The 25,594-nt window shown below is 43.8% G+C and overlaps 1 protein-coding gene across 1 annotated transcript in view; it reads right to left on the bottom strand.

The window, feature by feature from the left end:
* The window catches only part of EDEM2 (ER degradation enhancing alpha-mannosidase like protein 2), a 28,796-nt gene extending 5,388 nt beyond the window's left edge, over positions 1-23,408 (bottom strand). Inside the window, exons 1-9 of the mRNA XM_040247469.1 lie at positions 23,212-23,408; positions 22,869-22,979; positions 20,118-20,157; positions 18,038-18,143; positions 15,054-15,179; positions 11,998-12,209; positions 9,527-9,668; positions 6,982-7,106; positions 1,639-1,783 (exon numbers count right to left, since the gene is read on the bottom strand). Of these exons, the coding sequence (XP_040103403.1) occupies positions 1,639-1,783; positions 6,982-7,106; positions 9,527-9,668; positions 11,998-12,209; positions 15,054-15,179; positions 18,038-18,143; positions 20,118-20,157; positions 22,869-22,979; positions 23,212-23,318 (1,114 nt within the window). The 5' untranslated portion in view covers positions 23,319-23,408. The remainder of the gene's footprint in view (positions 1-1,638; positions 1,784-6,981; positions 7,107-9,526; positions 9,669-11,997; positions 12,210-15,053; positions 15,180-18,037; positions 18,144-20,117; positions 20,158-22,868; positions 22,980-23,211) is intronic.
* Between the last annotated feature and the right edge of the window lie 2,186 nt (positions 23,409-25,594).

Raw genomic sequence — 25,594 nt, 5'->3', positions numbered from 1 at the left:
ACTTGGACTTAGGTGAAGGTGAAGGCCTTCAGAGGCTTTTAGGCTAGGTTCTGTGCTCCAACACTGCTGGTCAGAAGCATGCCCCAGAGCATCGGCACTGGCCAACCTAATTATAGAAGAGTCCCTTATCTCCCATTTGCTATTGTTTGGGGTAGGAACAGTGACTGGTCTAAGGCATTTCTGGATTCCTGGCTGTGGTGCCTTACTTTCTGCTGAGCCTTCCTGCCAGCCTATCCTGCAAACAAAACACATTGCCTCCGTAAGTAGTGAGCCTCCTGTCATTGTTGGTAACCGAACAAAGACACGAGATAACTACATGGTAGGGCTATTGCAGGGGGATATCAATTAGAACAGGAGTCCCCAACCTCTGGGATCTAATGCCCAGTGATCTGAGGTGGACCTGATGTAATAATAATAGAATAAAGTGCACAATAAATGTAATACACTTGAATCGTCCCCAAACCATCCCTCCCCCAACCTTGGTCTATGGAAGAATTGTCTTCCACGAAACTGATGCATGGTGCCAAAAAGGTTGGGGCCACTGGATTAGGAGACCTCTCAGGTTCCCTCTATCTTTGAGAATGCACAAGCCTAGGTCTCACATTTAGTCCCAAACTCTGTCTTCATCCTATTTATTAGTTACATGGCATCAATACAATCTGACCATTGTCGCTTTAAGAGGAAAAAAAAAAAAAAGCTATGAGAATAAATGCATGAGCAATAGTAAAAACAGCAGCCTCCAAGGAGTCAAAAATGACTAATTTGCTCTTTCCAGTTGCTGTTTTATTCCCACTTCTGTTGCTTCTCCAAGATTCCTACGACAATGATTGAGAAGATTAGCAGGTCAGAGGAGGAAGGAAGTGGGGTAAAGAAGGGCAGAATGGGCAGAAGCCACTAGAAGGCCCATCCCACAGCTAAAAGGCATTCAGGTGGGAAGAGTCAAAAACAATGGGAACATAAGCTATTTTGGGGTGTGTGTGGGGGTGTCTGTGTGCTGACTCAGCTTCCTTCCTCTGCCCCCCTTTCCTTTCCCCTCCTTGTAATGTTTAACTTTCTTTCAGTGAATCAGAAGATTGGAGCTGGAAAAGAACATAAGAGAGTTATTGAGCATATGAGCCCTTCCTTCTCTACGTCTTGAAGACTGAGCTGCAAATGAGGAGGTGGAGGACAAGAGATGATTCACTCCTAAAGTCCATTCCTAAAGTCCCAACATTCCACAGATGCACAGTTTATCTGACCTGACCCATTGACTTATGATTAAGATTGCCTATGCATCCAAAATCCCAATGGCAGGAACTCAAAAGGTATCAACCTGGCTTTGTCCATCTCACTCACTTGTCCAAGTTTGAAGGAGCATAAGATATAATGAGGAGACCTGGGTTCCAGTCCTAGCTCCTACACCTAACAGCCTTGGGGAAGCCATTGCAACCAACCAGGCTTCCATTTCCTTCTCTGAAAATAAAAGGGATATAGAATTCCTAGCAAGAAAACTACCCAGAGTCACTGGAAGAAGCAGATGGGGGTAAAAAATGGAGCTGTGAGCATTTGTGAGGCATGGAACCTCATAGAGATGTTGAGGGCTTGGGGTTCGGAGAATTGGAGGCTGTGAGCTGGCCATGGGCCAGAGATGCTGCTTACCTGGCCGAAGCGGGTAGCCCTCTCGCTTCTCCACTGTATATCCCTGAGGAATGTTGTAGAATTCTGGGAGCCCCCCAAACTGCTTCCAGACAGTGTAGTAGTTGAGGAAGGTCCTCATGGCATTGTCAATGTCCCCAATGAGGCTCTGCAGGAGAGAATTGGTTGTCAGGAAAGCAGCCACCAGGCAGGAAACCCACATACAGAACCTCACACACACCCTCGGGGGAAAGAGAAGGCAAAGGCTTTGGAGCTCAAGACCTGTGATCAAACCCTGAGTTGGCCATTTACTCACTGTGCAACCTCAAATCAGATACTTAACTTCTCTGAGCCTCATGTACCATGTGCAATTATAATGTATATTTTATTTTGCTGTAAGGGACACAGGGTGTATACAAAGTCCCTGCCCACCAGTACTTGCTCAGTCAATACTGGCTACTAATAGTTAAATAGGTAAGTCAGCCATCTGATTTGAAATTCTAATAAGAAAAAGGTTGATTATACTAAGTTTCACTCCTACCCTACACCCCAGCAAGTAATCATTTGGCATTAGTTTGCAACATAAGCAAAGGTGTATAAGTATATATTACTTCCCCTACATGAAATGCAGCTTATTCAATATACTCTTCTGCAGTTTCCTTTATTCATTTAACAATACATCTCAATTTTTCCAAGTAAGTGCATCTCCCTCCTCCTGTTTGTACAGTTGCATAGTATTCCACTGCTTGGAGCACAATTTAATTAGCTCCTTATTGATAATTAGTTGACTTGCTTCCAATCTTTTGCTGTTTGCTATAATAATCAGTGCTACAACAAATAACCCTGTACTTATGTCACCTCAAACATGCGAAGTGTATCTGTAAGATACATTTCCGGAGTTAGGGGCTTCCCTGGTGGCTCAGACGGTAAAGTGTCTGCCTGTAATGTGGGAGACCCGGGTTCGATTCCTGGGTCGGGAAGATCCCCTGGAGAAGGAAATGGCAATCTGCTCCAGCACTCTTGCCCAGAAAATTCCATGGGCGGAGGAGCCTGATAGGCTACAGTCCATGGGGTTGCAAAGAGTCGGACATGACTGAGAGACTCTGTCCTTCTGTCCACAGGGAAGCAGCTGACCTTCCTGACATCTCTACTGGATGTCTCAGGAATAGAACAAATAACGTTTTCCAGGCTAAATTCTTGGTTCCCTTACTCTCTCACAAATTTGCCTCTCTATTTTCACCTCTCTCCCTTTTCAGTAATTGGCACCGCCTTCCACTGATTCCACTCTGGGGGTCATCCTTGGCTCTTCCTTCTTCCCCAACCCTTACATCCATTCTACCAGCAAAACCCATCAATTCCCTCTCTCTGAAACATCAATATTTTTCTCTACTTATCTCCAGAGCCACCACTTGTTCACTAGCATCTTGCACTGGGATGACCTCAAAGGCCTCCTCACTGGCTGGTTCTGACTTGTCTTCTCTAGTCCACTCTCCCCAGTACAGCCAGAGTAACTGTCTTACTCAGAGGCTTATGCTGACCAGACTCAGCATAAGGTCAAGATGCCACCATGGCGCTCAAGGCCCTGTGCAATCTGGCCACTGCTGACTTTCCATTAACTGTTCTTTTCCTTCCTTGGACTGTGGCCATCCTGCTTTTGTCTCTGATAAACACCCAACTCCTTCCTGCCTCCAAGACCTTCACACATCATGTTTCCTCTGCCTGGAACATCACCCCCCCCTCCTACTTCTTCACATATCAGCTTCAGCATTACCACTTCTGAGAGTCCTCCGTATCTAAAGTAAGTCCCCATCTAATATTCTTTTAGCCTCTTATTTGTTCCTTAATTGCAACTTATTATTTTATGAATTTGTCTTAAGTTTTTCTTTGTGTTTCACTCTCTATGAACTTTGTGAAGGCACCCAAATATCTGTTGAGGATATGAACAAATTTAGTGTCCTCCTTTCTTCATCTATGGAACATCACCTCAATGGACTATGATGATTCTGTATAAAATGCCCTATACATAAATCATTCTTTCATAAATATTTATCACCTCTATGTACCAAACTGTCAACTAAATGTTAGCTATTAGTGCTATTATAACCTCACAGAGAAATAACCCCAGAAACCTTTCTCAAAGCAGGAAAAGTGCCACACACAAAGCACACAAATCCTATACAAACTGGGATGGCAAAGTGTGATACATACTCACAAAGGCATATTATTCAGCCCAGAAAAGAAGGAAATTCTGATATAGGTTACAAGCATGAAACTTGACATTATCCTAAATGAAATAAGCCAGTCACAAGAAAACAAATACCATGTGATTCCACTGATATGATACCTGGAGTAGTCAATATCATAAAGACAGAAGTTATAATGCTGGTTGTCAAGAGGCTTGGGAAAGACAGAAAAGAGAGTTAGTGTTTCAAAGGTGTAGAGTTTTAGTTTTACAAGATGAAAAGAGTTATGGGGATGGATGGTGGTCTGCATAACAACATGAATATAAATTCCATTGAACTGTACACTTAAAAGGATTAAGATGGTAAATTTTATGTTGTGTGAATTTTGCCACAATTTTAAAAAAGGAAAAAAAAACAATCATTTATTTTTCTCTCATTACGAGACATCTGGATCATTTCCAGTTTTTCTTTGTCATAAACTTTGCTGCTAGAAATACCCATGTATGAGTTGCATCTTTCCCTGATCAATTATTTTCCTGGAAAATATGCACAGAAATAAAATCATGCAAAGTCAATAGGTGTGATCAGTTATATGGCTGGCTGGTACAAGCAGGTTTTTTAAGGAGAATGTAGTCACAAATGGTTTTAAGGAACTAGATTTCCAGATCCTCAACTTTTCTAAAATGTATCACCAACACAAAGGCAGGCTACCCATTCTGTCTCTTTCACAACTGTCCTTCTACCACTTGACAAAAGCAAGGTGCACCCCCCAACAATCTCCAACCTTACTGCGGAACACTGAACACTCAACTAGGTTAAATTTAAAACATTAGTGTAATGAAAAACAAAACCAAAAAATATTAGCTTAGGTGTTAAGAAAAATGACTGACTCTAACCACTGGGTAACAAATCCTTCTGCAAATCAGATGGCTTTCAACTCTTTGCTTTCAAAAAATGGAGAGAGGAACTGGTCAAGTTGTCAGCAGAGACATCATTAAAAATAATTTTTGATGACAGATCATTATGTGATTTTCTTTGAACAATATAATATTGCTACTTCTTCAGGTCAAAAAATGGTTGAATGCTGGCAATTTTATACAGTTCAATCTATTAACGCAATGATTTCAAAGAACTGAATGATACTGCAATTATCAAACTCCTTCCATCTCCATCTACTTATTTATGTGCTCAGGCTCCTCGGCACTTATATCTAAAAAAAGTGAAAAGCAGGAATAAAATTGATGTGTAACTGTGCCCCATTTCAGCACATTTGGGTTGCAAAAGAGTCGGACATGACTGAGCAACTAAAACAACAACATTCTTCATGCACAAATACATGAACTACTTAAAATTTTTAAAAGCCCCAAAAATCTCATTAAGAAATGAACCTCCAATTAAGTTGCTTTCAGGTTAATAATCATCAAAAATTGTAAGCTATAAATGTTGTTTTAATCATTTACATACTAATGATAACTAAATCCAGAAAAAAATAAATACTCAGAGCCTGTGAGCACAGGACATTTTAAAATATTTTAAATTTCTACATATGAATAAATTTTGTCACAGAGACATATATAGGGTGTCCAATAAAATGCTTTCAGCATAAAATTATAATTAGGATAAAATCCTATTGAGGTAGTAGAATGGAAATATGAGTTGGAGGAGAAAAAGGAATGGTATGCCACTATTTAAATTCATAAGATTAAAAACATGCAAGGGACACTATAATTTTTTTAAATCCTTTTAGGGGATACTCAAGTAATAAAATTTGAAGATCTTAGAAAACCAATACAGAATTGTAAAGTAAAATAAAAAATAAATAAATTAAAAAAAAAAAAAAAAAGAGCTGGACCAATATTCAATATTATCCACAAGTTCTCTCTGAGCTTCTTTCCCCATCTATAAAATGAAAGGTTTGGCTAAAAGTATATAATGGGGAACTAGTTAAATAAATGATGCTATGTCTGTTCAATGGAATATATGCAACTGTTTAAAAAAGTAAAATTGGGGGGGTTCAGTGTTGGGAACTCATGTACACCTGTGATGGATTCATGTCAATGTATGGCAAAACCAATACAGTATTGTAAAGTAAAAAAAAATTTTTTTAAATAAATAAATAAGAACTACCATAAAAAAAAATTAAAAAGTAAAATTGATCTATATGTATCAGTAAAGAATGATCTCCAAGACAGTCAGTGAAAAGTAATAAAATACTCCTATTTATATAAAGAAAAAAAGAGGCCATAAATATACACATATCTATGTATACGGATTTCTGGAAAGAGGTACAGAAAACTGGCAATAAGGGCTGGCTTGGAGAGAGAATCTGAGGGTGGGGGCTTGAGACTTATTTATCACTGTATTCCTCTTTTGGGGGGCATTTCTTTTTATGCTGAAAAAATTTACTACCATCTATGTGTCTGACTCTTTGCGACCCGATGGACTGTAGCTTGCCAGGCTCCTCTGTCCATGGAATTCTCCAGGCAAGAATACTGGGGTGGGTAGCCATTCCTTTCCCCAAGGGATCTTCCCAACCCAGGGATCGAACCCAGGTCTCCTGCAATGCAGGCAGATTCTTTACCATCTGAGCCATCAGGGAAGCCCCTACATGTTATAACCTTTTTTTAACTTCTTAAGGCTGAAAAGAAGTTTATAAAAATATTTTAAATATAAAGTATTTTAAAATATTTACAGCTTATAAAAATATTTTAAATATTTGAGGACACCCACAGGGTGGATTAGATGGGCTCTAAGATCCCTTCCCACTGCGATGCTGTCAGACCATGTAATGGGAAAGCATAATGATGGCAGCAGAGTGGCCCCAGATGCATTCACGCCCTTCTCAGGCCAGCTGTCAAGAATGAGGATATGTGACAGAAATGTCCAATGGAGAAATGGTCATTGCCAATGGCTATGACCGCCCAACCCAGAAAAGACACTGTGTACTTTAAATGGTACAACATTCCACAGCAAACTAGAAGCTCAGTTCCTGATACCTGAAAGCTCCCCCTGAAAAACTCAGTCTGGCAGAACTTTTAGATCTGTCTGACTCACTCTAAGCCTCTCTTCCCTCCCCAATCCACCCCTCTAATAAAACGTACTCAAGAGCTTTTGATTACACATCAGAATGAGCTTGTTTTGCCCGTTCCATAGAAAAAGGATCACCCTCTCTGACTGCTCCTACCTGAAGACCAGGCCAGTAGGCCTCCAGAGACTGGAAGACTGGCATGGACACAGTCCCCTTGTACATCTGCACCCACAGGTACCAGTCATCGAAGCGGGTGTAATTCCGAATGGCTTTGTTATATTCTGCAGAAGTAAGACAACAGACATGTCAATGATGAGGGACACAGAAGGCAGGCTTTGGCAACTGAGGAATGGATTCAAACATTTGAAAGACCCTCGGGTGACCCAGCCTAAAAGTAGACAAGGATGCAAGGAGATAGATGAAGGAATGTGGATTCTGGAGTCGAACTTCCAGGTTCAAATTTCAGCTCCAGGTCTGCTACTTGCTAGCTGTGACCCTGGGACAAGTTTTTCCCCTCTTAAGCTTCAGTTTTTGGTTTAATTTAAAATATTTTTATTGGAGTACAGTTGATTTACAATGTTGCGTTAGTTTCAGGTATACCAAAAAGTCAACAGTTATGCTGTTGTTGTTCAGTTGCTAAGCTGTGTCTGACTCTTTGTGATTCCATGAACTGCACCATGCCAGGCCCCCATGACCTTCACTGTCTTCCGGAGTTTGCTCAAATTCATGGCCATGCTATCTAACCATCTCATCTTCTGCCTCCCTCTTCTCCTTTTGTCTGCAATCTTTCCCAGCATCAGGGTTTTTTCCAGTGAGTTGGCTCTTCGCATCAGGTGACTAAAGTATTGGAGCTTCAGCTTCAATCCTTCCAATAAATATTCAGGTTTGATTTCCTTTAAGATTGACTGATTTGATCTCCCTGCGGTCCAAAGGACTCTCAAAAGTCTTCTCCAGCGCCACAATTCAAAGGCACCAATTCTTCAGCACTCAGCCTTCTTTACAGTCCAACTCTCACATGTGTACATGACTACTGGACAAACTATAGCTTTGACTATATGGACCTTCGTCAGCAAAGTGATACCTTTGCTTTTTAATACCCTGTCTAGGCTTGTCATAGCTTTCCTTCCAAGGAACAAGTGTCTTTTCATTTCATGGCTGCAGTCATCGTCTGTAGTGATTTTGGAGCCCAAGAAAATAAAATCTGTCTCATATACATATATCCACTCTTTTTCAGATTTAAGCCTCAGTCTTATTATCTATAAAGTGATGAAAGTAATGTTATACATCTCATGGGATTATGCACTCATTTGTTCACTCAACAGTATTTACCGAGCACCTCTAGGTTCCTGGGTCTGGAAGATCCCCTGGAGAAGGAAATGGCAACCCACTCCAGTATTCTTGCCTGGAAAATCTCATGGACAGAGGAGCCTGGTGGGCTACAGTCCATGGGGTCACAAGAGTCAGACACAACTTAGGGACTAAACCACCTAGGTTCCAGATATCTAGGGAGTGACAAACAAATCAAAGTTAAACCCTGAGGGAGCTTGCATTCTGAACTTATAACAACCCCTAGAGCGTAAAGCCATGAGAGTTAGGACTTTGTTTTGTTGATTGCAGGATCCCCAACATGAAGATAGGACATAATAAATATGCACAATAAACATTATCTGGGGACTTCCCTAGTGGTCTGGTGGTTAAGAATCTGCCTTGCAATGCAGGAGACAGACGTTTGATCACTGGTCAGGGAACTAAGATCCCACATGCCACAGAGCAACCAGAGAGTCCATGCATCTCAGTGAAAGATCCCTCATGATGCAACAAAGATCCTGCAGGTTGAAACTAAGACCCAATGCGGTCAAATAAATAATTTTTTTTTAAGGCAGATATTTAAAATAAAAACAAAACATTATCTGAATGATTGAAGTACCAAAAATACATCCAAATAAATAAGACAATCTCAGTGTTCTAAGGATTAAAAGAAATAGTCCATATTCAGTGCTTGGCACTGCAGTCGACACATCAATGGTACCCTACAAATGTTTGCTGAATAAATGAATGGTAGCCATAATTATTACTGCTGCTAAGTCACTTCAGTCATTTCCAACTCTGTGCGACCCCATAGATGGCAGCCCACCAGGCTTAATTCCTCAGTATCACTATTGCTAGTGACATTCATCTGCTAGCTACTTCCTGGAAAACACTGTGGGAAGTACAAAGATGAATAAGGCCTGGATGTTGCACTCAGCTGGTAGAGCTGTAACTTGTGATGACAGCTGATGGCCAAAAAAAGATGCTGAAGGTCCTAAATTCTGAGGAAGCATCAAGCTATTTCCTGGCCAAAATGACATTTAAGCTGAGCCGTAAAGGGTGAACAGAATTTGAACACATAATGGCAGGAAAAAAAGGCATTCAAGGCAAAGGAAACACAGTATGTGCAATGGCCAGGAAATTAAAAAAAAAAAAAATCCAGGGCCACCTACAGGCAGGCAGCATGGTTCAGCCGGGCTCTCACAGAACAGCATGAAGAGGTGTGAGGGGCCTCAAGTGGGCAGTGTAAGTCCATGGTAGTTTTGAATGCAGACTCTGGTACTCAGAACTAATTGTGTACGCAGGCCCTTGGGAGCAATTGAAAGTTTATAAATAAACGATATTTCAACAGGGGAAACCAAGAGGAAAAGCCCCCCTTCCCCGCCCTCTTTACCTAGAAACATGGCCATGAGCTTTTTATCCTGAAGCAGGATGGCTCCTTTCACCAGGTACTCAAAGTAGGAGTCCACGCCAGCCCCAATGCCTGCGTCCTGGGCCACCCATTTGCCAGTGAGCACATCGATATGGTTGCCAACCTAGGAGAAAGATACGTGGTCTCAAAGGAGGGCCCAAGATGAGCAAGGAGATGCACCCCCTGGCTGCCTGGTGAGATGTAAAGTAGGCACACCAGCGCTTCTTGGGAGACATGGATGTGCTTGGGGTACAGGGTTGGGGATCAAGGCTGGATCACAGCCAGCCCTCCTGCATATCTGTACAATGGAGACACATCTCATGTACATTTAGGGGGACTTAATTATACAAAACTGGTCAAAAACTGAAAAAAGTACTAGACTTGGAGTGTTCGTGCCAAGAACGTGTTCACATCTGGAATGTGCTCACACCTAGTGTCTAGAGTGAGTATGAGCTGGGATATGAGAGCATGCTGTTCCCACAGTCTGTCTCAGACTTCTCAGCCTGAGAATCTGCATGCGATTCCAGTGTCTAAAGACACAAGGCACACTCTGTACTTCTGTTAATCATTTTGGGCAGGACATCCAAGAAACAGAGCAGTTGCTTGCAAGGAGAGGAATTGGGTAACTAAGGGTACTTTCTTGTATTCTTTGACTTGTGAACCACTTAAACATAAATTTTAGGGACTGCCTTAATGGTCCAGTGGCTAAGACTCTGTGCTCTCAATGCAGGAGGCCCAGGTTCAGTCTCCGGTCAGGGACCTAGATCCTGCGTGCTGCAACTGAAGATTCCCCACGCTGCAGTGAAGATCGACGATCCCATGTGAGGCAAGGAAGACCTGGCGCAGCCAGATAAAACAGAAATACACTTTGAAGATTTAAATGAAGAGGTATGTTGTCCATATAACTGCAACCCCGATGGATGCTAAGAGCTTCACCTGGTATTCAAAGAAACAGCTAACTGTCCTGTTAGTTTGGGCAGGAAGTAGTTGATTTGGAAAGTGAGTTCCTGGAAACTCTGGTAGAGGAGAGGGAAAGTGAGGCAGGGCAGGGAGGCAGCCCAGGAAAGGTGTGCCATCAGGAAAGTTACCACCATGAGAACTGGAGCTCCATCCTGCTGGGCAACTTTGGGACTCAGTGTCGAGCGTGAGCCTCAACCCTTGGGTGGGATGGGGAAGTGAGGTGTTTATCGACAAACTCCCATCAGCATCTGTCACTGATTGAGAACTGCTCCAGGGGAGAATTAAGTTTTGGCTCTTTCAGCCAAGGACAAGCAAAGCAGGATCCAGGTACCAGAAAAAGGCAAAGAGACCTGGGTGATAGCAGCTGGAAGACAGGCCAGCATGCAGGGAAATGGTAAAGGGCTGAGGGAGTGTGGGCAGGCCAGCCATGGAGTCCACCATGGTTCCAGGGCTGGAGAAAAGACTGCCTGTGTTGGACTCACTAAGGGAGTTACTTGAGGACCCCAAAGTGGCACCCTTTTAAGGAAATGTTAAGGATTCCTCACACAACTTTCACTTTCAAGCTGACTTAGAACCAGAATTGGTATAAAACATGCCCCTACCTGAATCATTTTCAGACCACACAGTCTTCATCTGTCATAAAGACTCAGTGAGGAGGTATAAGTATGTCACGTTACTACTGAGGTAACTGTGGATAAGAAAGGTTGAGTGACTTGGCCAGAGTCACACAGTTTCAACAGAGTAAAGCCAGAACTCAACGTCAGTTCTGACGAAATCCAGAGCTATTTCCTGGACAGCTCTGGCTCAGTTACTGTTAGTTTCATTGGATGGTCCGGTTTAGGAACTGCAATCGACCTCAGAGATGACTGGTCACCTTTTCGTGGGTTAGTAGGCGTGGAGAGGAAAGGGAAGCCCTGGTATCACATAAGTTTATGAAACACTGTGTTAAGCAAAATTAAACAGATGAATTTATCAGAGGTTTTCATAACCTTTACACTGTTTGTGTTCATTATGACTCTTCAAACAAAAGATACTATTTATAATATCCCCCAAACATAACTGACCAGGAATCTTTTCTTTTCATGGAACAGCCATTTGGTGTCTCTTATATTTTCTGGTTCCAGGAAACATAGTTTCACAAAAATATATAAAAATGAGGGCCAGACAGGCTGATTATCTGTCACTGAGTGAGTCAGGGCATGAAGCATGCGACCCACTCCCTGGAAATCAGAAGCTCAAGGAGTCAGAGCTCGTCACAGCCCCCCTTCCTGGTAAAGGATGTGTGCTCATGCTCCCCTCCTCGCTGTGCCAAAGCAGGAAGTGGAGCTCTCATCTACTTTCCATGTCGTGAACCTAAGTCTTGGACCACTCCTGAGGTCACCCTTAGTTTCCTTCAGCTGAACTGCAATCTGTTGCTCAGAGCCCCAAGCCGCGTAAGCACGGGCCAAGGTGGCCAACTTGACCTTGATGGGAAGGGTGGCGGCGGGACCTACCAGGCCAATGTCAGACCGGCTCTCCCAGAGGCGCGTCAGGGCCACTCTGGCCACGTCTTCAAACACGGGGTCACCGGTGAGGCTGCTGAGGGTGGCAAACTCCACAATGAAGGTCCCGATGCCCGCTGTACAGGTGACAGGAGTCTCTCCCGGGTTCACGCCGTGAAGCAGGTTCACCGTGCCATACGGCATGCCAGTGGGGGTCTGAAAGGCTGAACAATCACAAAATTAAGACCCCAGACAGAAGCAGAGAGGTGGAGATGGTTGGATACATGCCTAAAGCCTGAAGCTCTGGCCAGTGCTTCCTTCTTGTACCCTAGATCCGCAGTCCACAACCTTTTTGGCACCAGGGACCGTTTCGTGGAAGACGGTTTTTCCACAGATTGGGGCAGGGGGATGTTTCAGGCAGTCATGTGAGTGATGGGGGCAGATGGGAAGTGGCAGATGAGCTTCACTCGCTTGCCCACCACTCACCTCCTGCTGGGTAGCCCGGTTTCTATCAGCTTGCACACCAGTACCGGTCAGCAGCCAGGGGTTTGGGGACCCCTGCCCTAGGTGATCTGCTAGAGACTGAGCGAGGGAAGGATAAATGTCACAACTGGAGACCTCAGTGGCCACTTAATCCAGATGCTGCCAAACACCGCTCCCCATGCCTCGGGCTCTTGCCTGTGGTGCGGAGGGGAATGAACAGCAGGCTGTGCTCCGGGTTTGCACGCATGCTCACTGCAGCTTGAGCAGCTCTACTTTTACTTATTTTATACTGTGCCTTCAGAGGCTAGGCAGGTAACTCAGTGTGAAGCAGGTGGGACTTAAGCCATAGGCAGTGGTGGGGCTGTTGGCACAAGGAGGGAGCCATTCATCTACTTTTTAAAACACCATTCTGGGAGGGGGGCTCATGTTTGGGAACGCATGTACACCTGTGGTGGATTCATGTCAATCTATGCCAAAACCAATACAGAATTGTAAAATAAAAATTAAAAATAAATAAATAAACTTAAAAAAAAAAAAAAAACACCATTCTGACAAATGAACCGTATCTGCAGACTCCAAACAGTCCCAGAGGAGCCAGTTCAGGATTCCTGCTCTAAAGAGTCTTAGGGGCTATTTTTTTTCTTTCTTTTTTTTAAATTGGTGTATACTGCTACTGCTGTCACTTCAGTCGTGTCCGACTCTGTGTGACTCCATAGACGGCAGCCCACCAGGCTCCCCCGTCCCTGGGATTCTCCAGACAAGAACACTGGAGTGGGTTGCCATTTCCTTCTCCAATGCATGAAAGTGAAAAGTGAAAGTGGAGTCGCTCAGTAGTGTCCAACTCTCTGCGACCCCATGGACTGCAGCCCACCAGGCTCCTCTGCCCATGGGATTTTCCAGGCAAGAGTACTGGAGTGGGGTGCCATTGCCTTCTCCGAAATTGGTGTATAGGTGCTTTACAATGTTGTGTTAGCTTCTACTGTACAACAATGTGAATCAGCTATACATATACATACATCCCTTCCCTCTTGGGTTTCCCTCCCACTTCCCCTCACCCCACCCCTCCAGGTCATCACAGAACCCTGAGCTGAGCTCCCTGTGCTATACAGCAGCTTAGCATTGACACAGATACACTACCATGTGTAAAACAGATAGCTAGTGGCTATGTTTTTTTTTTTTTAAGGATATAAACCATGAACCTGCTGATTGTAGTCCAATTCTCAATTCACAGGTAGGAAAAGACATGCTTGCAAAGAAGTGACTCAAAGGTCATACAGAGAGCCAAATGGAGCTAAGACGGGAATGACTGCCACGCGCCCGCTCCCTGCTCCCTCCCCACAGGCCTAGTGCCCTGCCCACCCCACCTCAGTGCTTTCCGATTCAAGGCAAGGATCTAGACAGCAAGCCAGAGGCAGAGACTTCCTTTCCAGGCTGAAAGGTCAAACAACCCCAGAGCAGCCTGTGCATCACCAAACTGTGAACAAAGCTGACAAAACTTCCAAGAACCACAAGGCCCAGCAACTCTACTGTAGGAGGAGAAACTTGCTATCTGGCAGACATGAATGGAAAGCAAGGAGGATTCAAGTCACCACCAAGAAGGCCCCAAAGAGACAGCTCTTTGGGGAAGAGAAGTCAGGCAGTCTTAAAAAGAGAGGGGAGTGACTAAATCCTGTTTCTCGGCCTGAATGGTGAGACACGGGTGCCGACTTCATCACGCACTTTGCAATATGTATATTTCTCAATTTAAAAAAATTAATGCAAAAGAAAAGTTTCCTCCAAGGATGAGTCACACAGAACATGAAGCTTTAAGGACACCTGCAGGATGTGAGAGAGTGAGCCTGAACTGGGCTCGCTCATTCTCCTCAGCTCGTCCCCAAGGATGAGAAGCAAGTCCTGGGTGAAGGGGAGAAGTGACCTGGTCAGGAGGCTGGTGGAAAGCACAGCATGATGTGTTTGGGTGTGAACAGCACTCAGAACCTCCACCACACCCTGAAGAGAACACAGTGTCCAGCTGATGCTGCCGAGCCCAGCTACTGCCCCACCGGACAAACACTGTGGCTTGGCCTGCAGCCCTGGACATGGCTTAGCTACAAAACAAGTCCCTCTTGTGTCTCAGTGGTGTTTGAGGTCCTCCAAGAACTTTCTCCATTCTGACCTCATTTAATGTCTCCCCAGAGGGAGGAAGGAATCATGACTGTCATCTGACAGATGGGAAAATTGAACCATTGAGAGATATGGGTCAAGAGATTGGCTGGCAGAGCCGAATCTGGAATCTGGGGTTGCAGATGCTCAGACCTGGAATCCTTTCATCCCAGCAGTGTGTGGGCCTGGGAGGGGGCAATGGCACTCACTCAAATAAGGGCAAGAGCCTTGCAGCCGCCAGGCTCCCTGCCCACAGTCGTGAGGTCAGCTTGTCCATCCTAATCTAGCCCTCCAAATGCCCAGGACTCCCCTGATTTCCATGGTGGGTGCTGAAAGGTAGAAACACCAAGTGTCTGGTATAATAATTCAGCCACTCTCTTCTCCAGCAAGAGCAGCAAGACCTCCTGGACTTCCTCTCTGGCCTGTCTTGACATGGGTCTTACCTGGGAGGAGTTTCCGGGCTGCCGCCTCCGCCATCCTCAGGAGAGGCCCTGAGCAGGGCCATCCGGCCTCCACTTCCACCCCAGCCTTCTTTGATAGCAGGTGAGCCGACAGAAGTCCTCCTACCACTACAGATGGCACAAAAAGCAAGTGTCAGACTCCCAAGGACCAGTCTTTCCCTTGTGCAAATTAAACCCAATGCTCTGTTCAGTGGTTCACTGGGAAGCGGGTAGAACTACCAAGAAAAAGAAGAGTTCATAACACCCATATTGGTACAGTGTTTTAAAGACAAGTCTTTTTTCCTCTTGGTAGGTCACAAAAACAATGACTATCACTTTTAGTCCCTAGCGTATACCAAACAGGACTTCCCAGGTGGCACTAGTGGTAAGGAACCTGCCTGCCAGTGCAGGAGACATAAGAGATGTGGGTTCAATCCTTGGGTCAAGAAGATCCCCTGGAGGAGGACATGGCAACCCGCTCCAGTATTCTTGCCTGGAGAACCCCATGGACAGAGGAGCTTGGCAGGCTGCAGTCCATAGGGTTGCACAGAGTCAGACACGACTGAAGCAACTTAGGATGCACACACGTACACCAAACACCAGGTATTGTGTGCTCTCTTCAGACAAAGATACTGGGGTTCAGAGGGGTAAAGAAACTTGCCCAGGGTTGCCCGGTCTGCCTGACTCCAAAGCCCATGCTCACTGTACTTGGTCACTGTCTCCCAATCATCAGGAAAAGAAGGGAAAGATACTTATTACCTTCATTTTATTCATTTCTCTATTTCAATTTATTACATAATATTTAGGACTCATGAAAAGGACTTAAAGGTTACATATCTGGAAATATGGTGAAACTGGTGACCTTGGGCTTCAGTTTCCCCCCTTCAAAGGCCAAACAAAGGCAGTGAGATAAAGACATTTTCCTACTAAGAAAAGCTGAGAAAAAATGCACCTGCACTAAAGGACATTCAAAAGGAAGTTTTTCAGATAAAAGGAAAGGGACCACAGATGTAAGGTCTGTGATACAAAAAGGAAAGATGGTTCCAAAGTGGCAAATAGTAGTAAATCTAAACCTTCAATTCTATGGAACAATAATAATATATGGATGGCTTAAAAGAAATAATTAAAATATATAACTAAGGTGTACAGCTACAGATAATCCTCAGAGCCAGGTTTTATATTATTCAGGAGGAGAATAAAGATCTTCATTAATTTTAGACTATGTTTGTTAAATTTTCCAAGAAAACAAATAAGCTAGATATACTGCATACTTTCTAGATTAGTAAAGAAAAATGGGATGAGGGGGAAAACAACTCAACCTACAACCTACAAAAGGCATAAAAAGAGGGACTTCCGCAGCGGTCCATGCTTCCGTTGCATGGCGTGCGGGGGGCGGTTCAGTCCTGGTCGGGGGAACTAAGACCTCATATGCCACATGGCACAGCCAAAAAAAATAAAATTGAAAAGAAAAAGAGAAAGAGTAGAGAGAAAAATGGGACAAACAGCACAAAGTAATACTATAGAAATGAATGCAAATATATCAGTAGTTACAGTAAATGTAAATGAACTGAATGCTTCAGTTAGAAGAAAAGATTGTCAGAAGGGATAAACATACTATGTAAATTACAAAAGACAGAGCTAATCATAAAATACAGCAAGATAGAAAATAAAAGAGAAGAAAAAGACATACTGGGCAAATGTCAAGCAAAAGAAGGCTGATACAATTACACGAGTATCAGAAACAGAGACTTGAGGACAACCTTAACTTACAGATGACAATCTGGGCTCAGCAGTTCTGGGACACAGCACTGAGCAAGGCCTCGAACTCAGGTCTGATCCCTACACCAGGATTTTATACCATGCTGTCCCTCTGCTTCATAGTCTTTTTTTAATTAAAAAAAAATATATATATGTAATACAAATTTCATTGCACATAACATGTAAAATAAAGATGAGCAAAATAAGGAGGAAGAAATATAACTGTATCATCCAGAGGTGATGGCTGTTAAGCCACCAATGGTCTAGAAGCTCACTGAAAAGAAGGGCTGTACTACTTTCGTTAGAATCATTGGATCAAAATTCACTGAAATGTGTAAATCTGTGCATTTCAGTATATGTAAATGTACCTCAAAAAAAGGAATGAATCATTAAAAAAAAAAAAAGATTCATTGCCACCTGCTAAAAATACTGATTCTAGGACCCAACTCAAAGATTCCAATTCATTAGATTTAGAGTGGAGTCTAGACAGCTGAACTTTTAAAAAGGTCCCAGGTGCTTCTTCCAAACCAGCAGCCAGGTTTGGAAACTAATACCCAAGACTCACACTATGTAATACAGCAAGTAGTAAAAACATGCCATGATTTACATTTGCATTCATTAAAATTAAATAAAAATAAAAATTCAGTTCTACAGTTCCAGTAAACACATTTCCCCTGGAGATGGAAATGGCAACCCTCTCCAGTATTCTTGCCTGGAAAATCCCATGGATGGAAGAGCCTGGCGGGCTACAGTCCATAGAGTTGCAAAGAGTTGGACACAACTGAGCGACTTCACTTTCCCTTTCAAACATGTTTCAGATGTTGCTACTGGACTGGACAACAGAGATGTAAAACATTTCCATCATCAGTGCAGAAAGTTCTATGGGTAGTGCATCCTAGGCAATAAGCTATGAGAAGGCAAGGATTACATCTTTCTTGCTCTTGGCTGAAAGCCTAGTACCAAGTATATGTTAAATATGTGAGTAATCCTGGCATGTTTCTCTTCAGTCTTTTCTCTGTCCCCTGCTCACTTTCATGTCTAAAACTGATGAAGGATCCTGAGACCTCCCTACCCCACTCCCCAGGAGGGAAGACCTCTGTCAATCTGTTTTGAGTCAAGTGCCCTGGCAAGGCTGGCCCTTAAGATCCTATTTATCACTTCCTGGTTTATACAGAGGCCAAAACTCCACAGTCTCCTTTCTTACAAGGACCCTCGAAGGCACCCCTCACCTCGGATGTTTGTTTCAAACACAGAGGCATTCACGTCAATATCAAAGTCCACATTGTCCTGGAGCACTTCAACCACTCTTTGGAATTCTGAGACATTCCCCAAAATCTGTAGGAAAGAGAGACCTGAGAGTGAGGCTCCCAGGCTTGTAGGCACTGGAGATGCTAGATCAGAGTCTGGGATTTCATGCTGGTGTGACTCTCACTTTTTCAACTGAAGACCTACAGTTTCTGTTCTAGAACTGCTGGTAACAGTTCAAAACACTGAGAGCTGGAAATCACACAGACCCAGTATCGAGACATTAATAAATTCTTTGGTACCAATTTAAGGATCCTATGTACTCATTTAAATGAAACCAATATAAAGACTGTAGACCACATAAGGAAATCTTAGTTTGACATTTTCAGTGGATATCTGTTGTTTTTAACCTTGTCACATTCATCCTGGTGGAAAATGCTGCAGGTTGGTTGACTCAACACTGATTCCCAGTCTTCTTTATACTTGTAGCTTCTGGCCATAGAAGCTAGAAATCTGCATACTTGTTTCTCAGCCTCATTTGCTACTAGAGGTGACTGTGTTATCCAGTCAATTCTGAGTGTTGTAGTCTACTAAGGGCACTTCTCAGAAATGACCTAATAAAAAGAAACAAGACACCGGTGGCATGGCTTTTACTCTTTTCCTTTCTACTTTGAAAGCAGACTTGATTTCTGGAGCTATGGCAGCCATCCTACACCATGAGGTATTAAAGCATGAGAATGAAAGTCAATACACTAATGATGGCAGAACAGAAGGATACCAAGACCATGGGTTTCTGATGACACAGTTAAGCAGCTGACCCAATGCTAGAAATTATTAATACCTTCAGATTTACTTTTACTTGAGAAAACTAAACCCTTTTTGTTTAAACTGTCAGTCAAATGCAATCCCGATACCTTTTATTCTGATATGACTGCTCCAATTTTCCCTTGAGGAATCACCCTTCTTCCACAGTCACTCTTATAATCTGAAGAAGCTGATTCCATTCCTTCAGCTGCAAAAATGGGCACTTCACCTACACCAGCCAGCATACTAAATCTCTTGACCAACTGATTAGTTCAGGGATAGATGTGTAACCCAAGCCAGATCACTGAGACTCAGTCATTGCAATTAATGAAAAATAACTAATTCTTTCCACACACAGGTTACTAAACGAGTGGGGTGTGAGTCTGGAGTTACCATTGGTTACCCTGTCAGCTTAAGGAGAGCCTGAGAATACAGCCAGCAAAGAAGGCAGAAATAAGAGACTGAGAGAGATTCCTACTGACATTATTTATATTGTCTGGAACCAGCTGGGTCCGAGGCTAGTCTTTACCTGGACTTTTTAGCTATGTGACTCAGTAAATTTCCTTCCTGTCTAAATCTATCACTTGCAATGCAAACAATCCTATCTCAGCATTTAAAGCCTTCTATGATTTAGACCTAATCTATCCTTTGTGTCTCTCATTGTTCATCTAGCCTTGTCTCATCCACTTGAGTAGAACTGTATCTACTATTCCTTGATTTTCTAACCTCAGACATGCTGTTCTCTCTACCAGAAATCACACCTTGTGTCTTCCCATTTACAAATCCAACTTACCCTCAATTGTCTACCTGTTACCTTCTCTAGAAAGTCTTTGAGTCCCCCAGCTGAAATTGATCTCTTCTTCCTTCAAAAGACTCCAGTTAAGTTTATCCCCACAACTCTGAGGCATCTATTTCTTTCCATGTGATGAGAATCTTTGCACAGGCAGGAGCCTCACTCGTTTCTACACTCCCCCAGAGGGCTGAGCACAGTGCATGAAGCAATTACTCAAAAAATATTTGTTAAATGAGTGCATGAATCTTTCTCCACATTATAGCCAGTGATCGTCTCAAAATGGAAATCTAATTTCCTGCCCTCATCTTGGAAAAGGCTTTCCACTGCCCTCAAATTAAAGATCAAAATCAAAGATGAAACTCAAAGGCCCAAATGAAGAATTCACTTTTCACCCACAGCCAAGCTACCAAAAGAAGGATATTGGTTATGCAATGTCGGAGAGAAAAAGGAATAGATGAGACACTTACCAGCAAGGTATCCAGAGCATCAATCAGAGTCAGAGAAAAACTGTAAAAGGACAAAAATATCAGCTGCTTGGTAACAAAATCAAACACCAGATATCAAGGCCTCAGATCAGATACCCCAGAAACTAGTAAGTGAGGCACAGCAATGCTTCTGCCAGTCCCACTTGCTGTCACAACAGAGATGCCATAGTGCAAATTGCCAGGAACCTCTGACCCTTTTAAGGCACTTGGGAGGTGGGCAGATGCAGCTGACTGTAGTTAAACACATCACCTATATTCTCTGGAATTCTTCTCCACCATAGGGAGGCAGTATAAGATTGCAGCTCACAGCACAGACCTCCCACATCTATGACTTTATCTCACAGTGCACAGAACTGTAGCCTTGAGAATACTTATGGCAGTATTGTTTTTAGAACAGCAAAAAGCTAGAAATAACCCAAATGTACACCAGTTGAAGATTGAGTAACCAAATCATAATATATTCAAATAATGCAAAACTATGAGGTTGTCAAAAACATTGTTATCAAGAGTTCTATGAGCTAATGTGAAAATATTCAAATTACCTAGTTCAATGAAAAAGACAAGCTACAGAATGCTGCTGCTACTGCTAAGTCGCTTCAGTCGTGTCCGACTCTGTGCGACCCCATAGACGGCAGCCCACCAGGCTCCCCTGTCCCTGGGATTCTCCAAGCAAGAACACTGGAGTGGGTTGCCATTTCCTTCTCCAATGCCTGAAAGGAAAAGTGAAAGTGAAGTCGCTCAGTCGTGTCCAACTCATAGCGACCCCATGGATTGCAGCCCACCAGGCTCCTCCGTCCATGGGATTTGCCAGGCAAGAGTACTGGAGTGAGGTGCCATTGCCTTCTCCAGCTACAGAATAGATAGCTACAGAATAGGTAGTGTCATAAGTTCTAACTGGATTTTCAAAGACATATATACAGAAAGCAGATTAGCAGTTTTTTGGGCCAGTGGTGGTGGAGGGATTAACTATAAAAGGCCACAGGGGACCTTTTTAGGGTGACAGAAATGGTTCTCTATCCTATGATGGTTGCTACACACTTAAAGTGGGTGCATTTCATGTAAGTTACACCTTAAAAAAGTTAATTTTAAAAGATACATATATACATATCTATACTGCTGCTAAGTCACTTCAGTCTTGTCCGACTCTGTGCGACCCCATAGATGGCAGCCTACCAGGCTCCACCATCCCTGGGATTCCCCAGGCAAGAACACTGGAGTGGGTTGCCATTTCCTTCTCCAATGCATTAAAGTGAAAAGTGAAAGTGAAGTTGCTCAGTCCTGTCCGACTCTTTGCGACCGCATGGACTGCAGCCTACCAGGCTCCTCCATCCATGGGATTTTCCAGGCAAGAGTACTGGAGTGGGGTGCCATTGCCTTCTCCTATAGATACATATCTAAGGATGGTATAAATCAAAAATTTTCTGGAAGGAGCCACAAGAAAGTTAATAGTGATTGGAGTTCTACCATATGGGAGATAATTATTTTTTTATATGACATTGTACTGCTTAAATTCGCCATTCGCATGCATTACTTTTTCAACTAAAAAACAACCCAACAAATTTTGGGGGCTTCCCACATAGCTCAGTTGGTAAAGAATCCGCCTGCAATGCAGGAGACCCAAGTTCGATTCCTGGGTCGGGAAGATCCGCTGGAGAAGGGATACCTACCCACTCCAGTATCTTGGGCTTCCCTTGTGGCTCAGCTGGGAAAGAATCTGCCTGCAATGCAGGAGACCTAGGTTCGATCCCTGGGTTGGGAAGATCCCCTGGAGAAGGGAAAGGCTACCCACTCCAGTATTCTAGCCTGGAGAATTCCATAGACTGTATAGCCCATGGGGTCCCAAAGAGCTGGACACGACTGAGTGACTTTCATTTTCACTTTACTTAATTTCTCCAGTTCTTAGCATATTCATTTGTAAAATGGAGATAACAGCACTTAACACCTAGGGATGTTAATTACATAAGATGAGGCAAGGAAAATGCTTAGCACAGTGTTTCATCAATGTCAGTTTCACCTAAATGCAATGATTCTTCACTCACTCAGCAAGGACCAAGACAGAGGATTCCATATCCTAGATTTTTTTTCATAGATTTTTATTCTAGTGGAAGTGAGAAACACAAACTAGCAGATAAGTGAAAATGACAGTATCAGAGTGAGAAGTGCTACAAAGAAGATAAAAAAGTGTGTTTGTGGGACTGACTAGTAAGTGATGAGTATTTAAGGAAACTGACACTAAGGTGACAGTTTGAGCTGAAATATCAAGAAGCAGTCAAGGATGTGAGGATAAAGGAGGAAGTGCATTTCAGTTACACTTACCAAGGCTCTGAAGTTTCACCTTTGGGAGAGTTATAGCTCCTCCTGGGCCTGTTTGACCACTTACAACATGAAGGGGTTGGGTCTTCTGACTTCTTGAAGTCCTTCCACACATCCTATGGCTCCAGAGATTTGCCCAAGTCCTAACAGCTGATGTCTGTTACTGCTGTGGCCAGAGCCCAGAGATCCAGCCCACTAGGATAACCCAGCCTTTTCCCACCTTGTGATACAAATTTCCAGGAGGCTGGGTGGATCCTGGTGGCGTGGGCCTGAATTGAGGGGAATGCGACCCCACCCTGGCTAGGAGCTTTTTCTGGAACCCCGTGAGGAGGCCATGAAGCCACCAGTCCCAGCAGACCCGCGGGCCTAGGACCAGACTGCTAGACCCAGGCCTCCCCCTTGCTCCTCCCCTCGCACTACCTGCCCCAGGTGTCGTGCCCGTCACAGGTGAGAGGTCGCAGCTCATCGTAGGGAAAGGCATTCTCCAGGTAGCTGTCGTAGGCGTGGTAGAACATGGCTTTGACTCGCTCCCTGTGCAGGGTACGAGAAATAAGGCAGAGAGTCGCCAAATGAAACCAGGCAGGGGAAAGGACAAGCAACAGGACGGAAAGTGGGAATTATCACTTGGTTTCTGCCAGCCCAGTAGCTGGGTCCCAGCAGGTCAGGATGGGGGTCCCGGGATGGAGGGACTAGGGAAGGGACCAAGTCTGGGCTTCCTATTCCCCAACTATGGAAGGGCAGGGAGCTTGACCACCCACTTCACCTGTAGTGGGCGGGATCGGGTGCGGTGCCATCAGGGCCGGGTGCACCATGGTGCAGGGGCAGCAGTGCACACAGGAGGCCAAGCGGGACGAGCAGCCGGAAAAGCATAGAGCTCGTGTCCTGTCAGCGCCGCCGCTGCAGCAGCAGCCGCCACCACCCGCTCATCCTGAGAGCCGCAGCGGGTTCTTCCGGGAGTTTGCGGCACTACGCCTGCGTGCCCATGAATCAGCCACTCACTTCCGGACTACAAGCCCCAGAATGCAATGGGCGGTGGAACTCAAGCGAAGAGAAGCTTGGGATATATAGTCTCTGAAGCGAAGATCAACGTGTCTTAAAGACAGTGGCTGTTATAGCTACTATTATTAATGAATGTTTTAGCAACAGTATGTTTTAAAGCTTTGTTAAATTTAATTATTTTTATTGACGTACAGTTGATGTATATTATATGTTATAGTATGCTGCTCCTGCTAAGTCGCTTCAGTCGTGTCTGACTCTGTAGACGGCAGCCCACCAGGCTCCCCCGTCCCTGGGATTCTCCAGGCAGGAATACTGGTGTGGGTTGCCATTCCTTCTCCAATGCATTAAAGTGAAAAGTCAAAGTGAAGTCGCTCAGTCGTGTCCGACTCTTAGCGACCTCATGGACTGCAGCCTACCAGGCTCCTCTGTCCCTGGGATTTTCCAAGCAAGAGTACTGGAGTGGAGGGCCATTGCCTTCTCCATGTTACAGTATAGTGATTCACAATCTTTAAGAGTTATACGAGATTTATAGTTACTATAAAATATCATCTATATTCCCTGTGTTGTAAAATGGATCCTTGTAACTTATTTTATACATAACAGTTTGTACCTCTTAATCCCCTACCCTTAAAACATTGATGCTCCTCACTTCCCTCTCCCCAGTGGTAACCACTAGTTTGTTCTGCATATCCATGAATCTGTTTCTTATTTGTTATAGTCACTAATTTGTTGGGTTTTTAAAAACTATACTTCTATGTATAAGTGATATTATACAGTATTTATCTTTCTTTGATTTAGTTAGCATAATGCCCTCAAAGCTAGTGGAGGTGATGGAATTCCAGTTGAGCTATTTCAAATCCTGAAAGATGGTGCTGTGAAAGTGTTGCACTCAATATGCCAGCAAATTTGGAAAACTCAGCAGTGGCCACAAGATTGGAAAAGGTCAGTTTTCATTCCAATCCCAAAGAAAGGCAATGCCAAAGAATGCTCAAACTACTGCACAGTTGCACTCATCTCACACGCTAGTAAAGTAATGCTCAAAATTCTCCAAGCCAGGCTTTAGCAATATGTGAACCGTGAACTTCCAGATGTTCAAGCTGGTTTTAGAAAAGGCAGAGGAACCAGAGATCTAATTGCCAATATCCGCTGGATCATGGAAAAAGCAAGAGAATTCCAGAAAAACATCTATTTCTGCTTTATTGACTATGCCAAAGCCTTTGACTGTGTGGATCACAATAAACTGTGGAAAATTCTGAAAGAGATGGGAATACCGGACCACTTGACCTGCCTCTTGAGAAACCTATATGCAGGTCAGGAAGCAGCAGTTAGAACTGGACATGGAACAACAGACTGGTTCCAAATAGGAAAAGGAGTACGTCAAGGCTGTATATTGTCACCCTGCTTATTTAACTTCTATGCAGAGTACATCATGAGAAACACTGGGCTGGAAGAAACACAAGCTGGAATAAAGATTGCCAGGAGAAATATCAATAACAGCGTCTGCCTCCAATGTGGGAAACCCAAGTTCGTTCCCTGGGTCGGGAAGATCCCCTGGAGAAGGAAATGGCAACCCACCCCAGTATTCTTGCCTGGAGAATCCCATGGACAGAGGAGCTTGGTAGGCTACAGTCCACGGGGTCACAAAGAGTTGGACATGACTGAGTGACTTCATTTTCATTTTCAGATATGCAGATCACACCACCCTTATGGCAGAAAGTGAAGAGGAACTAAAGAGCCTCTTGATGAAAGTGAAAGAGGAGAGTGAAAAAGTTGGCTTAAAGCTCAACATTCAGAAAACAAAGATCATGGCATCTGGTCCCATCACTTCATGGGAAATAGATGGGGAAACAGTGGAAACAAGTGTCAGACTTTATTTTGGGGGGCTCCAAAATCACTGCAGATGGTGATTGCAGCCATGAAATTAAAAGACGCTTACTGCTTGGAAGGAAAGTTATGACCAACCTAGATAGCATATTCAAAAGCAGAGACATTGCTTTGCTGACTAAGATCTGTCTAGTCAAGGCTATGGTTTTTCCAGTGGTCATGTATGGATGTGAGAGTTGGACTGTGAAGAAGGCTGAGCGCCGAATTGCTGCTTTTGAACTGTGGTGTTGGAGAAGACCCTTGAGAGTCCCTTGGACTGCAAG

Source organism: Oryx dammah, unplaced genomic scaffold (assembly GCF_014754425.2).
Source record: "Oryx dammah isolate SB20612 unplaced genomic scaffold, SCBI_Odam_1.1 HiC_scaffold_10, whole genome shotgun sequence".
NCBI classification, from domain to species: domain Eukaryota; kingdom Metazoa; phylum Chordata; class Mammalia; order Artiodactyla; family Bovidae; genus Oryx; species Oryx dammah.
This window is presented reverse-complemented; position numbering and strand designations above follow the sequence as displayed.